This window comes from Phallusia mammillata, chromosome 2, assembly GCF_965637545.1.
Source record: "Phallusia mammillata chromosome 2, kaPhaMamm4.hap1.1, whole genome shotgun sequence".
Classification (NCBI taxonomy): domain Eukaryota; kingdom Metazoa; phylum Chordata; class Ascidiacea; order Phlebobranchia; family Ascidiidae; genus Phallusia; species Phallusia mammillata.
In genome coordinates this window covers 10,926,413-10,948,897 of record NC_137253.1, presented here as the reverse complement: position 1 = coordinate 10,948,897, position 22,485 = coordinate 10,926,413, and the positions used below count along the sequence as shown (strand labels likewise).

The 22,485-nt window shown below is 37.1% G+C and overlaps 2 protein-coding genes across 3 annotated transcripts; both read right to left on the bottom strand.

Annotated features, from left to right (window-relative positions):
• Positions 1-1,309: 1,309 nt before the first annotated feature.
• LOC145214318 (uncharacterized) lies at positions 1,310-8,953 on the bottom strand. Of its 2 annotated transcripts, XM_080082827.1 has the most exons (12): positions 8,788-8,953; positions 8,241-8,390; positions 7,444-7,582; positions 6,553-6,689; positions 5,690-5,845; positions 5,292-5,414; positions 4,425-4,573; positions 4,020-4,120; positions 3,301-3,442; positions 2,873-2,996; positions 1,958-2,124; positions 1,310-1,771 (listed from the first exon to the last, which is right to left on the bottom strand). In XM_080082827.1, exons 1-12 carry the CDS (start codon positions 8,861-8,863, stop codon positions 1,562-1,564), a joined length of 1,674 nt encoding a protein of 557 aa, XP_079938953.1. In that variant the 5' UTR covers positions 8,864-8,953; the 3' UTR covers positions 1,310-1,561. The 2 variants fall into 2 exon arrangements, with proteins under 2 accessions (XP_079938953.1, XP_079938954.1); XM_080082828.1 differs by lacking the exon at positions 1,310-1,771 and having other exon boundaries at positions 2,028-2,124; positions 2,869-2,996.
• Positions 8,954-9,958: 1,005 nt separating this feature from the next.
• On the bottom strand, positions 9,959-21,826 carry LOC145213408 (serine/threonine-protein kinase NLK2-like). Its single transcript, XM_080081663.1, has 9 exons — positions 21,544-21,826; positions 21,086-21,215; positions 19,150-19,202; positions 18,581-18,687; positions 17,853-18,021; positions 17,279-17,405; positions 16,172-16,369; positions 14,590-14,794; positions 9,959-13,269 (listed from the first exon to the last, which is right to left on the bottom strand). The coding sequence occupies exons 1-9, from the start codon at positions 21,597-21,599 to the stop codon at positions 13,121-13,123; spliced, it is 1,194 nt and encodes a 397-aa protein (XP_079937789.1). The 5' UTR covers positions 21,600-21,826; the 3' UTR covers positions 9,959-13,120.
• Between the last annotated feature and the right edge of the window lie 659 nt (positions 21,827-22,485).

The window sequence follows — 22,485 nt, the reverse complement described above, 5'->3', positions numbered from 1 at the left end:
ATAGCATAACAAACTGACAAAACAAACCTACTATTACTACATAAACAATAGCTTGAATGTGTAGTAGTACTCGAAGCCAGCGCATACAACTGCCGCTTCTGCTGTTTGTAAACTACAGGGACTTGACAAGAAACAGTTGACTGTGTGTGACGTCATAAACAAATCTGAACACGCCAGTTTTTGAGCGGGAATGGGCTATTTTTAAAATGAAACTCTAGTAGTATCTGGATGCAATCGTTCGTGCGAAATTAGACAGCTTCAAGTGCTAAAGTTTGAATATGAAAGATTTTATTAACTTGGACAAAACTGCTATTCACAAAATGGTTATATACGAACAAATCGTGCATAAATAAAAATTATGCAAAATAAAATTTGTGTCATTGTTTCTTAGAATTATATTAGCATACTAATATGTTAAAAATATGTCAATATATAAAGCACCAGTACGTGCTGTGAGGTGCTAAGATTTACTTTTTATTTCAAACACAACAAGTTACCTCCAGCTTTTTGTGAGAAGACTTCAATCCTTTATCATCCGTACATGAACAAGCAACAAGAAGTGCAAAGAAGCCAATTGATTAGTTCCACAAGTTTTACCAGTTGCAGTCAATCACACTGGTGGGTCTAAATGCACCACAGTTTGGAGTAAAGTGCAACTCAATAAAACAAAAGTTTTCTTGGCAGTTATTAAAGCGATTCAACACTTGTTCACCTACTCTCAAACAGCCCTCATAGTAAATTCAACAGCCCTTAGCCACAGGTTTGCTATGAATCATGCACCACGAGGTCCACTGTTTCGCATTAAACGTAGTGTTTTGTCTTAATTACTTCCGAGAGATGTTTTTCAATGATTACCCACCCGGCGTGCTTTCAGTTACTGCCCGCGGAAATTGCCAAAAGCCGAAGTCAATACTTAATCGTCGTACAGGTTGTCTTCAGAATGACATGTCTGTTTGTTCACAACGTTTCGTGTTGAATTTATTTGTCAAAATAAACTGCGTCAGCGTTCGTTTGTTGTTTTATAAATATGTGCCCTAATTTAACTACTCGATAATAGACAGGGTCAGCTACAAGTTATAGTGGACCGAGTACCCTTCTTGTGTTTGGCGACTTTCCTAACCGTAGCCTATGTTTCTTTGTTGTCACTTCTGTGATATTGCTTTGGTGCTGTAACAGAAAACATGATTGATGGTTAAAGCTTAATGGCAAATTAATGATATTTCGATTTGTCCGGTGAATCAAACGAGGTTCGTTTTGAAAACCTTATCTTAGTTTGCCTATTGAGTACAACGCAAGTGAGCAACCATCATTTAGTTCAATTTGATTTTAATGTGCAAAAAAACAGAGAGCATAAAGTACAAAACCAATAAAACGTACAATGACGTGTGCGTATTTATTTTACGTTTCTGTTCAGCTTTTAAATGATGCTTACTAACTTACTACTTTACTAGTTGCCTACACTGCTTTTAATGTGGTATTTTGTGTCCATTTCACGCTTTTCCGTTTCCTATGCACACGTACTTAAAATATGATTTTTTATTTCAAAACAGTTTTATGGCATTTAGCCGCTTGTGCAGGTTCCGTTAAAGTCTTGTGTTTCAGTTCTGCGTCCAATAATTCGGTAAATCCAATCTTCGTACGCCAAGACCTTCGTATAAACGCCTGGATAGCGAGCCGCCCCGCAGTTGGCCGAACCAAACGATGTGATACCTGCAAGGTACCAAGAGCAAGTGGAGCATCGTTGGCAAACCAGTGGACCACCGCTATCTCCCTGCAAAACATTTCAAATCCTTTAAGCAAAACTGATAACAAAGAAGGTTTTGTGATGATAATATCTATAAGTCCAGCATAAAATTAACTGTATTTTATCAAAATTCATAAAAAGGCCAAACAGTTTCTAATTAGGGCCAAACAACAGTTTACCGAAAGTCGACGTGTTATATGCAAATGCACTTACAACGCAGGTATCGACCCCGCCCCTGATACGCCCCGCACACGTGACAAACTCGTCGATAAGGTCGGCGCCTCCACTGCCACGATGTAGACTCTGGCAAACCTTCATGTCGAAGTGACGCATTTTAACTTGGTTGAGTCGTTCACTCATCTTTGGGTTTGAAGCATCCTCTTTGTAAGAAATTAATTATTAGTTAAACCAGAGTTGTAAGTTGGGCCGGGCATTTCAGGCCTGTTTGGGGTTCGGGCTTACCTAATGTCAAACAGCCCTGAAACGCCTTGTTCGAGACCAATTGTCTATTATTGTTTATTGTGTGTCTTGTCTTGGTATTTCCTGAGGCTTCAATGTACACATGTCGATCAAAGTTTCGGGACCAAACAGGCTTCTCAAAAACGGGTTCGGGCCGGGTTTCGGGCTTGTACTTTCGGGTTCGGGCCGGATTTAGTTCAAGGCTGTTTACAACTCTGAGTGAAACTAAGTTATATCATATGAGCAGTGTTACGATGGTGCTGGGTTTAAAAATACAATATGGCGAGAAAGAGACAGTAATCTTACCGTTGAGAATCAAACAATTTGGGAGCGTGTTTAAATTTGTGCTATCAATGTTAAACGGTTAGGCAAAAAAATGCAAAGCTTGTGCAGTAAAACCAGTTTCCTAAGTTAGAAATAAAAAAGAAATAGCAACCCCGCATATACGGCTCTGCCGAAGTCGATAAAAATACAAAGCTAGGATCACTGTGGGTTCGTACTTGTTATAATCTATTAGAATGCTCAATCTTTTGCCAAATAAACAATCTAAATGGAAACTAACCAAATTGTTTCTGTTGTTTTTACAAAAAACACCTTTCTCTAAACACCCTAAGGTCAAAAACTAATCATGCTAGGTATAGTTAACAATGTACAATGTAAAATACCTACTTGCGCCCCAACCCGTAGCATAACACTGAGTATCACTTGGAGTTTCTTCGCCCATTGGTAAGCAAATAGGAGACACTTTGCTCTTAGGATGCGAATCGGACAGAAGAACAAGTGCTTCTTTCAGCTAAAATTGTAAAATTGCAGTTAAAATAATTTAGCTGTGACCATTTGATGAACAATGTTTAAAAATATATAGATCTTTAAACCAAAATCAGTTAAAAATTGATTTAAAAAACACACACACATTTACTGGGTTAAACTAGGTTTCTGTGTATTATTTTATGTAAGCTAAACTTAAATTGTATTTAAGACCAGTATAAACTTCGCTTTTAGAACAGTTGGAAAACCCATTTAAGCGTGCATTTTTACTAAAGACGGGTACTTAATATTCAGATTTTGGGTTCTCAATTTCAATAGATTGTACCTACCTCAATCAGAGCAATATCGTGCTTGGGAAATTTGAACCCACTGTGGACGTAGACGCTTTTGGAAGGAACTATTTGTTTCCCGCCGTTCAAATATTTTGCTCCCACCCCGATTCTTACAGCTTCTGGTGAATGACGAAATTGTCTAAAAACGAAATTTGTGTCGAATATCAGCAGCCAGCAAAGGTTGGGGTACAAAAGAGTCCGAGTTCTTAAATGCAACTCTTTAAATTTGTTTAATATCAAACTTTTGTGCTCCTAAGATGAACATATTCATACTGGGATCGGCCCTGAAGCGTCGATGCAGACCAGCGATTACGGCAAACATATCGATAAATCATAGTATCCCAGGGCTATTAAAGGCGTTGTACCGAATCAGCTGGTTTTCCAAGCATTCCTATGTGGCAAGGCACAGGCTAGAAAAATCCAGCCTGTGGTGAGATTCGAACCCACGACACGACTCTTTCCGGGACTCGCGCTCTACCAACTGAGCTGCACAGGCTCAGTGGAGATACCGCAGAAAGGCGAATCACAAGCACCGTTGCCTGTCTTGTATGCTGCACATGGCATGCCTTTACAACGCCTTTAGTAGGCCTGGCGTACTATAATTTTGTGCTCCTAGTGCGACTTTTACAAAAGTCAATGAAAATAGCAAAAAAAAATAGTCAAAGTGTTCAAATTCGCAAAACAAACTCCAGGCATTCGCCCCTTCTTACACTCACGTGAGACAGTGTGCAGCAGTAACGACCCATCTGTCTGCTATCACGCTACCTCCGCAATATACAATCTTCCCCTGGTCAGGTCTTCCAAGAATCACCAGCGCCTACAAAGGTTTACCAAGTAATAAAAAGGCAGGCAATAGTTTGAAAGTGCTACGTTCTGTTATTATCTAGTTATTAAAAGAAATAAAATACATGCGTTCAGATTGGAAGCATTCGAAAAAAGCATTTGCTTGCGATTAAGGGTACGTTTTTTACTGAGGTAATATTTAAAACAAAGAAACACACAATAACTGCTCGACAAAAACATTCAAAGTTTAAACCTTGTAAACAATAATAAAATTAAAACATAGGCATCTCGCAAACAGCCATAATATCTAACATGCAAGTATGTAGCCCAAGTCATACCATCCACGGCCAGTCGGACGGAATTGCTTCCTCTCCTCCGATAATATTGCTCTCGAGGCGGTAAATCCCACACTGGTACGGAGTAGTGGAAGGACTACAACACGACGAGTTGCTGCGGTACCGGTAGACTTGACTCGAGTCGCAAGTTACTTGAAACAACAAAATGAAACAATATGATTACACCCAGGTCCAACATTATTCCCCACCACGAACCTTAAGTTAATACAGTAAGACGAATGGAAAATAAAGTCATTGGTCACGAGTTGGGAAATGTTTATTTCCAGGTTAATATCGTCAGTTGATAATAAAAGGTGGAAATTGTTGCAAGAACTGAAATAGAACAGGGAGTGATTCGTTGATTCCCAGAATCAATTTACCAGGATTTATAAAATCATTGGTGTAAACAAAATCTGTCATTTTGTGGTAGATAAAGGAATATATATTTTGCCTAAATGGCATCAGCAGTAATTCAAGCACGGTAACCTTTTTTTCATTACTTTTTTAATATGAACATAAAAGTTTTCAATTGGCCCTGGCGTACTATACGATTTGTACGTGAGTGCGTCATGATTGCTGATGGTCTGTATGAACGCTTAAGGGCTGATCCCAGTTATGATTTATGTTCATTTAAATTCTAAACTGATTTACAACCGACGGCCGTGGGCTTACAAACGACCCTGTTGGTAAAAACCAGTCCCGGAAATACTTCTGTCTTGATGAATTTGAATCCCACTACAGGTAAGACATTTCTAGCCTCTGTCTTGTCATACATGAAATGTGGGACATGTTGGGAGACCGGATTGTTCAGTAAACCTTTAGTGGGTCTGGCATACTACAGCACTTAAGTTTTCTAAATACATTCCTTACCTGCTGTACAAGCATGTGTGTTACAATCATCGTATTTCACCCAGCAGTTTGTTGGATCATTCTCGTCGCATTCTTGGATCGCAACAGTTCCACCTCCACATTCCTTTGTACAAACCCCAAGCTCTATCAACAAAAACACGTTCTTTCAATGTTATATCTCTAAACTTGTATCTTTTGAGTTAAAAACTAAAACCTGTACTATTTTACCCTCTTACAAAGTTTTATTATCAAGCAAAACCTTTTCTACACTTTAGTGTCAACAAAAACATCTATATACAACGAAAAACGCCATAACAATGGGAAATCCAGTTCTGAAACTTTACCAATGCTTTTACCATTTTCACAAAATTATACCTAACATAGGTTTACTTGGGTTTATTAGGAAACAGACAACTTACCCATACAAGCTCCAGTGTTACATCTCTCAATTTCTTCTGATCTCAACCCACAGTAGTGAGGGGCGTGGTCACATGACCTTTGTCGAACCATCACTCCTCCGCCACAGGAGGCGCTACAGGGCGACCACTCGGACCACATCGACCTTCCTCCGGTCTCTAAAAAAATACGAACATAAGGTCAAAAGACTTTGCATCATGCGAAGCTTTGAACGCTATGGGACATTCTGTATAAAGCACCCCAAAGCTTATCTGCGTTCAACTAATGACTCTCTTATACATCGCACTTGCTTGGAGGTCTTTCAAAAATAATACTCTTCAAATTTCAAGGCGCTTTACAAACAATTTTATATACCAACTTGTGTTAAAACAGTAGTTTCCACCTAGGGGTTCGCGCACCTCTTTTGGGTGTGTGGGATGGTGGTTGGCACAAAGGCAAAATATGTTACGAAAGTTTTAAAGAGAGAACTATAAGTAACTTTTCATAGGGGACCGTAACCTTAATAAGTTCGGTGTTATCAAAAGGTTAGGAACCATTGTATTGAAGGAAAATTCAACAAAATGCAAATTAAGGTAAAAATTACAAAAACAAACCATGTTAATTAGGCCTCAATTTTGACAGCTTAATAACTAGTGTTGTGGTAAAAAACGGGTCCAGAGATGCTTACGTTACTGGGTGCGCTCGAACACTAGTTGACAAATTACTTGGGTACCTGTAGTTTTACAAATGTATTCTGTTTTTAATTATCTGGAACATACATCGCTTTGAACGTCTAAAAATTCCGTGCTTGTCAAATCTAAACTTCATTTGATCCTTTTGTACTCACAGATACAGCCTAAAACAGAAAAAAAAACGCATAACCTACCGTTTACACAGAAACACTCGTAGTTGCAATCACCACACATGCTCGCGCAGTTTTCATTCATAATCGGCAGAGTTCCACACCATTCCTGGTCACGTAGATGATAACACGCGTCCTCTCCCCAGTTGTCAACGCATTCGCTGAGAAAATAGGCATGCTTATAGTAAAAATGTATTTTCATAAACTAGTAGGCTTTCAGTTAGAGCAGAATTGTCTCAAAACAGGCCCAAACTCGAAAGTGCAAGCCCAAAACCGATTTATATTTATTAAACAAAAAACAAATTAGGCCCGAAAGTTAGTAAAATTGCGGCGAAAAATAAATAGTAAGACCTGAAGCAATGTCGTTCAATTTACATTTAAGTCCGAACCCGAAAAACCGGCTTAAATTTACAACTCTATGCCAGAGACTTACATGACGCATAACAAACACTGAACCACGTTGTCAAATGTCAAAAGTTGGTTTAATTCTGTGGCGCGTTTTTTTCTTGAGCAAGTTACTTGCAAAACTACAGCAAACCGATGGTACAAAGTGGGTTGACATTTTTAGAAAAGACAAATTTACCAACTTTAAGTCGAAAACATACAATTAAACATTCTCAGGCCCAACGGCGGAACTATAATAGACATAATACATTTAGACGTTGTCCTAACCAGCAAGCAGTGGAAAATAAAACAAACCAACTGCTTTTTATTGCGTTCGCTGCTTGTATCAAACCAGTAACGTATTACAAGCCTTGTCGAACGCCCTCTGACCCCAAAACAATCATTTTCTAGGACTGAAAAGTCAAAAAGATAAAACCAACTTTCGTCTAATAAGGCTTAGCATTTCATTTTACGCTTAACCTGCAATTTTAGATGCTAGGAAGTAACTACAATCATGTGAATATTATTTACTCGCAAGCGTGCCAGCAAATCCGTTCCTCTGTGGCTTCTCCTTTGCATCCAGGTCCACCCGAACATTTTCTTGTTCTGCTTTCTGTTCCGTTTCCACAGCTAACTGGGCAGGCAGACCACGGGCTCCAGTCATTCCATACTGTCAAAATTATAGTAGCCTTATAGTAAAAGTGGTGTAATGCAGTGGTCGGCAACCGCCGGCCCGCGACGAGTTCGTTACCGGGCCGTATACTTTTTCAGGTTAAATGCTTGAAAACATTTTGCCCATGTATCCAGCGGATGATAAACTATAATATAGGCGTTTTCATTGCTAAATATTTGTAGTTTTTAAAGGCCGGTCCGCGATAAAATTTTAGTTTCAAAAACTGTTCGCAGTGCAAAAAAGATTGCCGACCCCTGGTGTAACAAATAAAAATAATAATTCTGACACCTTTGTTATGCTGCTTTAATTAGCTCTTAATTACAAGGATCTAAACGCAGATATTGCAGAAGACTAACTTTAACTGTAAAGAAATATGTGTTGTTTGTTAGTTAGTTTTAATTGTAATCTTATCAGCGGGTGGCATCACGTGAGTGGGTTATGCTCACAATGAGTCCGCCGTCGATCAAGCAAGACTGATTGTTTTGCAATGTTTTTTTTTTGAAAATGTTACAAAAGAACAATTTCGCAACACATACATTGACAAACAAAAAAATTATAGAAAATAGCAGCATAACGTTTATTTTTGCTTTTCGCCAAATCGAATTCCTACTCTGACGATATTAACTTTAGAATTTTTTTGTGTAAATAAGTTTACCTGGACAAGGATTCAGTTCACACTGTTCCGATTCAAAGGACACGCAACCAGGTGCACCGTTGCAGTTTCTCAACCGAAACCGGGTAGAAGTTGAACCACATGTGCTTGAGCATGGACTCCAATCACTCCAACCACCTTCATCCATCGTACCTAAAAAATATCAGCATGAATAAAAGAGTTCGGAATTAAAAAAAATAAAAAAAACTATGTTAAAGGGATTGGTTTTAACCGCATGTGTATGATTGGATTGTACTTTTTGCCTAATACTCCAAAAGTTTTGAAGAGCATGAATTCTGAATTAAAAGCAGTACATATGTGATTGGGAACAATACTCGCCAATCGAAACTGCATGAAATTTATGTTCTTAAGTCAAGATAACATATCATACATATTACGTGTCTCAGTCAAGTAAAGCCTCAGCAGTCAACTTATGCGACTATTTAAAACAACTATTCAATGAGATTCGCCATGTAATTAAACTATAACCAAAAAACTTATGCAAATGCATGCATATCTAAACATATAAATCCATGATAACAAAACATACCTTCTTTAGATTCGACCATAGCGTTTACTGATACTGCAAGAATCAAGTAAAAAACAACTTTCCAAAAGCTTTCCATCTTTACTAATTTTCTTGGGTGCTGAAAAAAAACTACAGGTTTAAAAATATTTTTCACGTAGAAACCAGTTCTGCTGCTAAGCACTGAGTTGTAACAGGAAAACCAATACAAAAAAAAACAGAGAAAAACACTTCACGTCATACAAGCCCACAGTCCAGCTTCTTAAAACGTTTCACTTGGTCTGCAAGATCGACTTGTACAAGTTTATTGCACCTTGTTTTCGCCGGAAGCTAATCACTTGACTTAACGCAAACAATCTTCAACTTGTGACGTTTACTTCACATGTGTCCTCAAGGCACAAAGAAAAACATCGTTACCAGTTTCACACGATGTCACAACAACTCCTTCACTGATTGAACAATATACAAGTTAGCTCAATTGCAGTAACTATGACTAAAAAGCTGCAGACAGTGCACACTGTTTCGACCTATAAGGTCTCATCAGTGCAGCTGGTGACGAGAGATCGGCCGCATTGGCTAGTGTAGCCATTCAACGGCACTCCAGTTTGTTGGGAGCACAGGGTACAACCCCATGCATCACCAGCTGCACTGATGAGACCTTATAGGTCGAAACAGTGTGCACTGTCTGCAGCTTATCATTTATTGGCTCTATATGCTTTTATATGACTAAAAAAATACATTAAACTGAATGCATTATAGCCAAAAACAACTTTTGGAAGGGGTTAAAAACTTGGACTAAGGGGTAAATTGTTGCGACTGTACACAAGTTGGTCAAAAACACCATTTTTCAAATTAGGTGTATAACTCCTTGTCCCGCCCTTGCTACGGCAATAAACAAAGATGGTTATACCACAAAATGACGGTGCTTCCATAAGGTGCAACGGGGGCTTTCACATTATTTTGCTTGAATTTTCTACTAAGACAATTAAAAACGCCAAATGTGTTAAAGGGGGTAGGAGATGCTAAGAAAACTGTTGTTTTAAGTGTGTGCGGTGCCAAGTATTTGTCCATGGTTTCTGGTTTTGTCCAACGGTATATCACATATTTATGTTTATGAAATATGCCTGGCAAGGACACTGTATTCATCACATATTTATCTGCAAAACAAAAGGGCTTGATAGAAACTACAAACATATATTGCCATCGGAGGTGGTGTATTGAAACACTAATACAGACAGACAGGGACAGAAGAGCAATGGACAGAAACAAACACGCACAAGTGAAAAACGTACAAAAGGAAAATATGTACATAGCTAGGTTTGGTTGAAAAAGCTCCAAGGTAAAAAAATGTCTTAGGTTGCAACGGTAATGAAGCTAGGAAACGCGAAAAAAGAGAAATAAACGCGAAACACTGTAACACATTAATGAAAAATAGTTGGGTATCAAGTAAATGGTTAATATGCAGTACTGAAAATGCTATTGTGTTGCCGTTTGGAAGGATTAAAATACATGTAAATTCTGTATGTAAATACTTTTTTTTGATTGCCAATGCAAAAAAGGTACATTTAATTTATTCAGACTTTCTACTTAAAAATTATCCACATTAAAAGAGACCAACAGAAACAGGATTCAATTCATTTGTAACCAAAGCAGTCACTTCAAAAGCAAAAAAATCAACAAAAGCAATAAGTTAACACAAGGGCAGTTTATTTACAGCAACACTAATTATGACTCCATCAAGGTCGTAAATTAGGTCATAAAAGCGACTAAAACGTCACAAACAGAACGTTTACGTGGGTCAAGCTAGTTCAGGTAAAATGTGACGTCATAACGTGCCGTTTATTTTGCTACGTGACGCACTTGGTAAGAATTTTTTCAATTCCTGTTTCATTTCTGACTGTACGCGTCTAAAGATAAGGCTTAAACAAGGTAATTTTTAATCAAATGGGGATTTATATAGTTCAGGCATGAAATTTTCACTAAAAGTAATTGGTAAAGATGGGCCAAACCTTTCCGCTTGACTGATGTAACATACATATGAGTTTGTTTACCGTATTGAAAAATAAACAGAACTAAATTGGCCAACCCTTAGTGTAAAGCTTATTACATTAATTTATATCACATAAATTTGGGCACAGTTCAAATTATATGGCAAATATATATAGACGATATAAACAAAGTTTGATCCACATTTTTGTCGCTATTATGTGCAATTGGTCGCAAGAAATTTGCCTTTAGTTGAGCTGAACCACACTGCCAAAATTGTGACGAAATAATTTGATAATGCCGAAATAATTTGAGCTTAACCACAATGCCGAAAGAGTAATGCACCAACCGGCAAACTGAAGGAATGGATTAATATTACACACCGATAAAAAAATTAAAATGGCGCACCAGTTAAAAAAAACCATACACAATGTTGCAACATTACCCTACAAGACAATAAATAAAAAGACAAACATACTGATAAAAACGATTTAATCTTGGTCACACAATATGACCTAAGCTTCAAAAAATAACAATTCGTTTAAGTGACAATTTGACATGTTTTGGAGGGTAAACATTTGCAATCAAAAACATGTTAAGTGTGCTCAATTAATTAGAGCAAATTTTTCTCCTTACAAATTTGCCTAGGGTAAACAATAAAAAAATTGAGAATTTATGTCCTATTACGAATCACAGTTTGGTTAAAAAAAAAACATTAAAAAATTCAGGCCATGCCAATCTTTAAATACACAATGTCGTGCTTTATAGTTCATTTATCACACGGGCCGAATAGTGACAGGTGCAAAATAAATGATGAAGTGACTTAACGTAAAAAATGAGTTTGGACGATGTAAATGATAAACGTAGATCCAAGGCCTTATACCTCCAGAAATGGGTTCGCAAGCACGCTTTTTGCAGCGAACCATACGCGCCTGTTTTAAGTGAGCTTACGTAGTTAAAACACTTTTTGCTTGATTTCTTTAAAAGCAAACTGTTTTAAACACAAAACATATTTCTGCATGAGATAATGCCTGATGCAAAGATTAAAATAAAACGTTATGGTTGATTGCAGGAATATAGTTTACAAACCAGCGTTTAGTGTTAAAATTTCTACGTGTAATATTTGGTGACTCTTTCGTTAGAACGAATTTGTGCAATCAAGTAACTTCGTATCACACAGTGTGGAATACCAGGTGAAGACCACAATGATTGTGCCGGCGCAAATTTTGCCAGTTATTCTAAAATAATGACAGTTCACGTTTTACAGGTAGAATAGCGTAACAGCTAACGTAAAACAATATGGCAGATAGCGTAAAATTTTGGGTGAATTTAAAAGTATTTAGTTGGAAACCATTTAATTGCCAGTTGGAAGTTTTTTGGTGACAAAAACACTACAGATAAAAAAGATAAAAAAAATGAAAATAAAAAACACACTGTACAGTCATAATGTTCCACATACAAAAGTAAAAACCGTCACCAGTTTTATCAAAATTGTTGTTTATAACTAAACCCTAAAAATACCAGAGAAAAAAATGCTGTGGACAAAATAAAACACAGAAATATGTTTGTGTGTGTAAGTATCTCAATAGCTAAAATTCATTTAGGTCAGGTAGTTGTCTTACATATAAAGCACATAGCTATACCACGTGGCAATGGCATTTAAATCAACAAAGTTTAGGCATTTTGTGCTGCACCGAATGCAAATAACAGCAATATAGGTAAAAAGTCACGAATTTGTTGTGTGTTTATGCAAATAGCAGCTTTGGGTCAAAAACGAAAAAGGCAGGAAATCCATAAAGAAATCGTTCAGAAAATCTACAAAGCTACAGTTTAGGTGCGAATTCATTGCTATTACAAACTACAATGCCAGCAAAACCCTAGAACGTATGAAAGCAGAAGCTTTTTTTGTACATCCTTAACATTGCATGCCTAGAGTGAGTAAAAATGTGAGAGCAGTATGTTGCTGAAAACTGCACTGAAGGGATTCACAAAAAATTGACACTCGCTGGTAAAAAAAACATGGAGTCAACAGTGTGTACAGAAACGGACAATGTGTTCAAATTTACAATGCAAGATTTTGGGGCAAGCCAGCAGCACCCGGTTTTAAAGCAAGAAGCGGCCAAAAAACAACTAAAAAACACTAAAGCGGCAGACATAATGCACATCTGACTCTATCACTAAGTTTACTGCAACACATTCTGCCACAAAAAAACATTCAATTCGCATAAAAACAGTCACAACTTTTACCGTTTGTTACGTCACTGCAAGGCTACGTCATTTGTGACGTAAGTACAACGTCACAGTGACCTTAATTCCGATGTCCACACAAAAAACAGCGCCGGCATCTAAGAAACGCGCTGTGACGTCATCGTCAGGCGACGCGTGATGACGTCACAGTGACGGGTTGCGACTGGGCAACGGTGGAAGCCATGAAACGCGGGAACACGGTACTCGATGTGTTGATACGTAACGGGGTTTTGCGCCCGCATGGTTGACTGTTGATAAATTCCGTAACTGCGTCTAAAGGCAACATTTGGTTCAGGTTATAAGACGGCAGAGCTACTAACACAGGAACTCACAGTAACTTTGCTGAATACCAATAGATGGCGTAAAGAGCGCAGTTATTTGTGGTTGATTTTATTGTTACTATTTTCACAAAACCTTAGCCCAACCCTAATATCCCCAACCGTCAGCATTTTTGATACACATTGCATTTCAAACATTAGCGAATGCTTTCGCGCCAACCTTGTGAGTTACTGAAAATCCGTGATTCAAAAAATGTGTCACGTGATATTATGGTGGTATCGGAAAGGTATACCGGTTGGCTGGGACTGGATAATCGTAACGAAGCATCACGAAACGACGGATTTGGATTTGAAATGCCAGGTAACATCCGTTGAATGACATGCCGAGAAGCCTTAGATTTGTTTTACGTCCAAGGGAAATGGGAAACGCTAGGCAAATGAATTTTAGAGTAGGGCTTTTTCATTACAATAGGGACGACCAACCTACATAAAATGTTTGACCATTGCAAATTCCCAACCTCAAACGGAGATAGATAAAAAGAGAAAAACAAACTACCATATATTAACTAGAAAATATATTATGGCCTACTGCTTATTTATATGTTATAATAAAAGCGAAAAAATATACTGGTCTCACCTTATGTTAAAGTTTATACACAATCACAACGGTTTACAAAGTTTGCGACCTGGTAGTTACGTATAACAGTTTTTCAGTCGTATATATCGAGCAGTGGTTCCCAACCGGCGGTCCGCGTAAATATGATTGTTTTGTCATAAACTGTGTCTAGAATTTAACAATGTTTTGTACAACAAAGTTATTCTTCACTTTTGAAATGATTTTAGATGACATTCGCACTGACAGCGAAACAACAGCAAACATCCCACTAACATTGAATTTGTATGTAAATGGATTGCCGCTTGGTTTTTTCGTCCCAAATGCATAGGCCATGACTAAATCTTGTATTATGTTGCGCAACGACAACTTTGGTGAAAAAAAGCTTTCAAATATCTGTTGCATTTACTACGTACTTTTGGTGCCGGTCCGTGCAATTTTTTTTAAATTTTTACCGGTCCCACGATGAAGAAAGGTTGGGAACCACTGATATAGAGGGTTGCCATACCGGCATTATTTCAAATTACAAAACTTGGCGCCGAGATTTTGTGACATCATAAAAAAAATATGGAAAAAAGTGGCATGTGATATGTCATGGCTCGTATAATGGCATAGTTTTTGTATTTTTCCGATGTTCTTATTTTTGGGGCCATGTCGATGACAACCCTGCTTAATAAACATACGATCATTTCAACAACTTACTTCTAACGTCTTCCACAGACCGGAGTTCGGATTCGTATGCATCGTTGAAAGTGCGCTCCGGAACCGGTTCGAATTCCTGTTCCGAAGCGTGTCGAATCCCATCAGCCGTGACGAAACAGCAACGACAGAGACTTGTGTGATAGCGAAGACGGCCGTCACACAGATACACATGCCTCAATGCTTCACAACACGACACACGTTTTTCCTATAACACCAAAAAGAAGTGCTTGCTTGCATTGTTTTGGTATGGGATAGAAATATGGTACGTGTATACCGGTTAATTGAATATTCCATTTAATTGAATAGGCTGTGAATTTTAATCTCTGCTATTTGTAATAAAAAAAAGAACACAAAAACTCTGGTTGATTGCATTTTTCGGTTAGCTGCATATTCGATACAGGGTTAACCGGATTCGTCTTATCTCGATAAACAACAGTCTGTGAAAAAAACATTTTTACAGTTTTACGGTATTTTGCGGTATTCATAGTTAGTAATTTCTACTAGAGATGTACCGAATATTCGGTTTGCCGAATTTATTCGGCCGAATCGGCCACTTTTGCAAAGATTCGGTTTCGGCCGAATAATTTGTTGCGATTCGGCCGAAACCGAATCTTTTATGAACACACATTTAAAGCGTTAAGCGTGCCTTTCCTGCTTAGCACCAACAAAAATCCTGTCAGTTATTATATTTTTTACCACATTATCGTTTTCCCCACTGCAGACAACTAAATAGTAATTCATTGCCGGGTTGGAAATTATGCTTAAGGCAATGTTAAACCCCACAGAACTGAAATAAGGACGAAACACAACCATTCTGCACTAATTGCCTGGTAGATAAACTTATGTTTTCATGTCAAACGCGTACCGTACGACTTCGCGTGACGTCATAAATGATTCGGTTGATTCGGCCGAATTTATTCGGTAAAACCGCCGAATATTCGGTTTCGGCCGAATCGAAATTTCGCCGATTCGGTACATCACTAATTTCTACGTACATTGAAAGAAAGGACAGCTTTTGAAAATTAAAGCTTAATGACGACTCCTAGCTACTAGGGATGGGCCGAGCCGAGCCAGAAACCGAGTACTCGGTACCGAGCATCGTTGTTTTTAATGCTCGGTGCTCGGCACAAACTGACCCGAGCGTTAAATTTGCATATTCACGCCCTGCTGACATATGTAACTAGTGTTCTAAACGGTGTCCTATAACCAAAAAACGAATGATTTTTCAAATGCACTAGATTGTGGAAAACGCGTATTTTATGGGCATGTACAGCTTAATAAAACACCGCCAGTGACGTAAGAGGCCTTGTAGAGCTAAAACGGCACATCCCTACTAGCAACCCTAACTGCGGTACCGTAGAAGCTACAAACACACTTAGGTGCACGATTTACGGCTCTAACAATTCTAATACTGATTATTTACAGTACAGTATTATTTTTATTTATGACAATCAAATTCGAAAAATCTTAAAGCATTGAAATCTATGGAGTGTTTATTAATTTATTTTGGCATTGGCACTACAAATTTTGCTTAAAAGCGTAGGTAACCGTTGCACAAAAAATCTAAGGTGTTTTGACGTACCGGGTTCCACACGAGCATCCTTGATAGAAGATGAGCAGACTCATGTGTCATGGTGGGAGCGAGATGGTAGAATGTGCTGGGTGGAGGTGGCATACGGGATACCGACTTGTAAAGCTGCGTTCGTGTCTGTCTGTCCATGGACCGCGCAGAGGGCTGAGTATTGTCAGGATCGCACAACAGTTTGTAGATCATGTCGATCTGAGAAAGGAATACGGGTTACTGTATGGAGCATGTTAGATGCAAAAAAATGAATTGTTTCGCATCTGGCCCCAAGTTGTATTGTAGTTTAGTACAAAATTATTTCATTCAAGATACACTTTGACTAAAAAAGTTCATAATACAACAAAACACTAAGATTAAAAAATACACCTAAAATTCGCACACAATAACATACAACGAAACTAACAAAACAAAAAAATGCTTGATTTGCACTAGTTTCTTATGAGGCCCATACACTGTAATTGTTATTTTGTAGTTAGATAACATTTTTCATTTTTGTGACTTGAATAAGTTAGGTCTAATAAGGGCAGTAAATCTATGCCAATTGGCAAAGCAAAAAAATAACAGTAAGTAATCAGGTTTCCATAAGCCCATTTTACCAAAAACTCGTGACAAAACTGTAATCTGGCATAACATCTGTTGACAACATTCAAGTTTTAAAGGCTAATCTTATTGCAAATAAACTGGATTAGGCAAAAACATTTGTTCAATCCAGTTTAGACAGTCCTGCCTTAGCTCATAAATTATTTAGAAGGTTAACTATTCATCCGAACAAGGTCAGAATAGCTTTGCAAACATTTTAATGCCAGGTGCAAAGGTTGACTTTTAAATTCAGGTCATATTAAATGTTACCCCGGTCAGATGGCATTGTAATCATTAAATTTAAGTAGATTAAATGACTCCAGTGATATTTCATATCGCCTTTGACATTAATTTGACTCAGAAAAGTTTGGTAATGATGCAGACTCTGTTTGGGCATTTTTTTAATCCCAGTACAAAACCATGCTTTCTTTTTGCATAGGTTTCACCCGTCAAGTAAAATTTGAATGTTAAATTTTTAAACTCTGACACATCTGTGAAATGTCAATTAGGGTTTTTATAAATTACCTGGGAAACAGGGCTGTTGGCTTGAAACAGGATTCTACGGCAAATGAGTTCGGCAAATATACAACCCACACTCCACACATCTACGGAACTGTTATAATGTCGTGCTCCCAGCAACAACTCTGGTGCTCTATATATTTAAATAAAAATACACTGAATTGATTTGGTCAACAATTGCTGTTGGCGTGTAAACATTTATGAAATATCTTAAAAGAATAATATTTTTCACATTTATTGTTACCCTGCAGACAGTGTTTCGGCCTATAAGGTCTCATCAGTAGGTCGAAACAGTGTGCACTGTCTGCAGCTTATCATTTATTGGCTTGATACTTTTACAAAATTATTGTTAAAAATTTAAAAATATGTCTACTTTTTATGCATGTTAGATGTGAAACAGTGAACACAAACAAATCTTAATTTGCTGTGATAAAATATCAACAGCCTTAATCACCTTTAAAACCAAACAACAACAAACAAAAAATAAATCACAGCATTAAAGCCAAGCAAAGTTACCGAAACCAAATTAATAACCGGACAGTGAAACCACATCCTGACTAATCCGAGAATCCAGGCTTACCGATAATATTGCGTTACAACCTCTTGTGTCATGTATTTCGACTCATCGGGTTCCTCTAAACGCGCCAAACCAAAGTCACAGATTTTGAGACGACAATCACTATTGATGAGCAGGTTTCCTGGTTTCACATCACGATGAAGGATCCTTGCAGCATGTAGATATTTCAGGCCTATAATGATCACTTGTTGTTATTACAGATTATACAATTTTTACATGCAATTGAGTTGGGATTTTTTTTTTACTTAAGACAAATGAACAACTCTGAAAGGACATCATATACCGTGTCAAACAATGTTTGAAAACTTTGTTTCAAAATACTATTTTACGGTTTGAACAATTGGTTGGGTAAATCTTCAAATAATTGTGATGGAAAAGATTCCAATACATTAAACTTAAAGATGTGTAAAAGTAACACATAACAATACCTCGTAAAATCTGATAACTAAGTCTGTAGGTATTTTATTTTTTAACGTAGAGTAGACAAACAAACAACTTTGTCAAAATTCGTTTGAAGACTTATTTCAAAGTATTATATATATTTTTTAACTAAGACAAACAAACAACTTTGAAAAAAGACATCAAACACTGTGTCAAAAAAGTATAAAGGCTTTATTTCAAAACACTGGTCTAGGTTTAAACAATTTGTTGCATAAATCAATAAATAATTGTCACGAACAAGACTCCAAAACATGAAAAAGCACTTGGGGTTGCAAAACACATTACAATACCTCGCAGAATCTGATAAAGAAACAGTCGAATATGGTCTGTGGTTAGTGGTTGCTGGGAGACAATGATCTTGTGAAGGTCAGTTTGCATTAGTTGTGTTATCACGTACCTGAAAAGCAATTTTCTTGGTTAAAAAAACAAACACAAAAACACACAACATGGAGAAAATTACCAACATGACTTGCAAGTTTTTAAATGTAAACCCATATGTCATATGCAAGGTTCCAAATGGGCAGTATTTATTGTTCATACACAAACAAAACTGATCTTTTTACAGAGGGGATGCTAGTGTGATTATGCCAGTCGGTATCCTGCATTTAACATAGGTAACTACCTGCAATTTTAGTTATTATCTGCTTTATGTGGAGTTGAAAATTACCCTTAATGACAGTGTTTGTTGCACGGTCGCACATCCTGGACAATGTTACGTCTTCTTTACAATAAAGTGCATGTCACAACAACAGCTTGCTTATTCTATTGCCATACTTGGTCAGCTTGGTATTTTATCGGATAAAAAATAATCTATTATCAGATTATTTTCATGTTTTATTATTTACTTATTAAAACTTACATTTCTTCATATGGACTGTCAACTGGAGGCAGTACATCTACGGCAGACAAAACCTAAACAAACCAATTTTAGTAAATAAGTGAATGTATTGGCAAACAATGGTCGGAAACAACAACCACCAATACAAATCACTCGTAAGCCTGCATTCCCACTTCATTTTACTGTTTCTTTAATGTAGTTTATCATGTAAATGAAAAAAGCAAAAAAACACACACAACTAGAAGGGTGGCTTAGCACATATTGCCCTTGCATATACACTATAACACATATTTTCTACACTAATTTTATATTAGGTCCCATATCATCCATTGTCTTTTATAACCTTGGCTGTTTCTGCAAGCAAAAACTCATGGGTCCCCCACACATGCAAAGTTGTAAATAATACATTTCAAGAGATAACCATGAGAAAGTCGGGTGTTGTAAGGTAAAACACAGTGATCGGTACTGTGCCTGAATAAATATGCTATATGGAGAACAAACTATTCAAATTCAGTCCATTTATACATTTTTGAAGGTTTTTCTATTTTATGGTCTATCTGAGAAAAAAAGTGTTAAACAGTGAGAAAATAGGCTAAAACACAACAATCAGCTCCTATAACACAAATCAGCGCGAATTGCACGTGACTGTTGGGGGCTAGTGGAGTAAATGATAGAGCTACAGGGTTGAACCCAACAATTAACACCTATAAATATTGCACTGTACAAGCTCTCCAAATTTCATTTAATTCAGACATAGTTTGAAAAATTGACCCATTTTGGGGGGCTAGTGGGGTAAATGCTGGGGCAACAGGGTAAAACACAACATTATACACCTATAAATGCACACTCTACAAGCTGTCCAAATTTCATTTAATTCTGACATTGTTAAAAAATTGACCCATTTTGGGGGGCTAGTGGGGTAAATGTTGGGGCGACAAAGTTGAACATAACAAACAACAACTATAAGTAGCACACTCTATAAGCTGTCCAAATTTCATCCAATTCGGACAATGTTTAACAAATTCACCCTTTTAGGGGGCTAGAGGGGTAAATATTGGGGCTACAGGGTTAAACACAACAATTGAAACCTAAAAATGACAAATTATACAAGCTGTCAAAATTTCATCTAATTCCGACAGCGTTTAAAACACTCACCCATTTTAGGGGTTAGTGGGGTAACTGATGGGGTTTAAAACCCAAAAGTATAAAATATGAAACCACAATGACCCAATCAACAGTCATGTAAAATTTTATCCAATTCTGACAATGTTTAACATTTTGACCACTAGAGGTGTTATTAGCAACATTCGTCAATGCTTCTGACGTCATAAGACTGTTAAGTGTCAACTGCAAAACATCCTCGAACAAACCCACAAACACTGGTAACAAATGTCTGGTTGCCTTTATAACACCTCAGAAAACTAACATTTGTGGTGCGCACCAACAACATTTTACAGTTTGATGGGTAGCAGAAAACTAACGTTTGTGGTGCGCACCAACAACATTTTACATTTTGGGGGCTAGCGGGGTAAATACTGGGGTTGTCATGACAAACGAAGCAGATGGCACATCTGCACAACCATATCTACCATCTGTGAAAGTTTCATCTAAATTCACCAAAGATTTCATGGCAAAATGGGGTGGACAAACTTCAGGGAAGAAAAAAAAAAAAAAGAAAAAAAAAGAAAAAAAAAAAAAAGAAATCGAGTAAAATCAAAATGTGTCCCCTTCAGGGAAGGGGACCCATAAATATTTGGATTTGTACGTGAGTGAAAATGTCATAACAGACGATAGAAATCAGCCTGTTCCAAGGCCTCATTTGTTAAACATTAAAGACAAAACCTGACATTGCCCTTCAAACAGGACAAATTTTTATTTCAGTTTTGAAATATCCTTTGCCACTCTTTTGAGTATATATTTTTAAAAGTAATTGTATATGTAAGAATTTCAATCATACATTTTCATGATTAAAGTAGCACAGCATTTTCAGTTCTCTTAGCACTCGTTTGGCTGACATTAGATTGTGAAACACGTTTGGCATCTTTTTCAAAGCAACTTGTTTTCCATCACGAGGATCCTTGACGGCCCTGCAAAGCAGCCAGCATGATTTTTTAAAACACAATTTAATAAATGACAGTAAACGAGTAAAGCAAAGAAACTGAGAACAAACATTGCCCATGTTACGATTAGCTTGTCTTATTTTTAAACCAGACAGCAGCAGGCAAGATAATTTAAAAATGATTCTAAATATCTGACACAATATTTTAGCTGTAAAGTTTCGCAGGCATTTATAAGTTTTTAAAGGGACACAATTTTAAGCCAGTTAGGTTAATTTTAATTTCAGGAACAAAAATCGGTTCAAAAGTTTTTGCTAAAAAACAGCAACAAAATATAGCTAAAAAGTAAAAACCTTACCAAACAACTCCAAAGGCTCCATATCCTATAGGTTTATCCATTTCCGAAATTTCCATAATGCGAGAAAAACGGCAAAAATGACACAAGGACTGTCACAAAATGCAGTGCAATAAATAAATACTAACGATAACAGCTAATACTCTAAGCTTCAATAACACTAACTGTCCGGCAGATAGGCTACTGTTGTCCACACAACTGCAAATTTCAGGTGCTGTTTGAAAACTTGACAAGTTGCCTTTAGATTCTAAAGTTTAGAAGTTAGAACACTGTGCCTGTAAAATAAATGCTTTGTTGTAGTAGTGGAGTTTGACCAAATTGACGGCAACTACAAGATTGTTCAGGTTTTTTTCAACAAATATTTTGCAACAAAAAAACATTTATTTTCGGACAAAAGTCTCAGTTTACTGTCATACACATTTTTTCTCTTTTCCAATTATAATCCAGCTGCACATTTCGTTTGAGGCAAACATTTTACCCGTCAAATATTTTTCAAAATTGTATTAGGGAAAGTTTGCCGTCAAAGTTTTGTCACTCAGGAGTGAAATGTGCAACCATGCGTAAATTTTTAGCGTCACAGAACTTGACAACAAATAAATAAAAAATGTCTGAACTACGTAAATGAAGAGTTTTTCTGACTTTTAAAAGGAATCACTTGACAGCTTTGCGATTATGTTAAATACGAAAGATCTAATTTACCAGGTCCTCTAATAGAAGAGAGCGTTCTTAACATTTTTGCTCTGGCACTCAAGCTTTGGAAAGTTTTCTTCGTGTTTACAATAACTGACAGCAGTAAATCTAATTCTAGTAATCAACCTGACAGTCTTTTTTTATAAATACGATGGCATTTTATATATTTTAATCTAACATTAGTACTGAAACATAGCTTTAACACAAGCTCGGTCTGGGCTACTGTCATTATTTTAAGACCCTAACTCCAGTGGT

Coding starts and splice junctions, on each gene's coding strand:
- LOC145214318 (XM_080082827.1), bottom strand. CDS start 8,863: ATGGAAAGCTTTTGGAAAGTTGTTTTTTACTTGATTCTTGCAGTATCA. Junction 8,391..8,787: donor TATGGTCGAATCTAAAGAAG/GTATGTTTTGTT, acceptor GATATTTTTTAG/GTACGATGGATGAAGGTGGT. Junction 5,846..6,552: donor CGAGTGTTTCTGTGTAAACG/GTAGGTTATGCG, acceptor GTATTTTTTTAG/AGACCGGAGGAAGGTCGATG.
- LOC145213408 (XM_080081663.1), bottom strand. CDS start 21,599: ATGGAAATTTCGGAAATGGATAAACCTATAGGATATGGAGCCTTTGGA. Junction 21,216..21,543: donor GGAGCCTTTGGAGTTGTTTG/GTAAGGTTTTTA, acceptor GCTGCTTTGCAG/GGCCGTCAAGGATCCTCGTG. Junction 18,022..18,580: donor TCTTTATCAGATTCTGCGAG/GTATTGTAATGT, acceptor TGATCATTATAG/GCCTGAAATATCTACATGCT.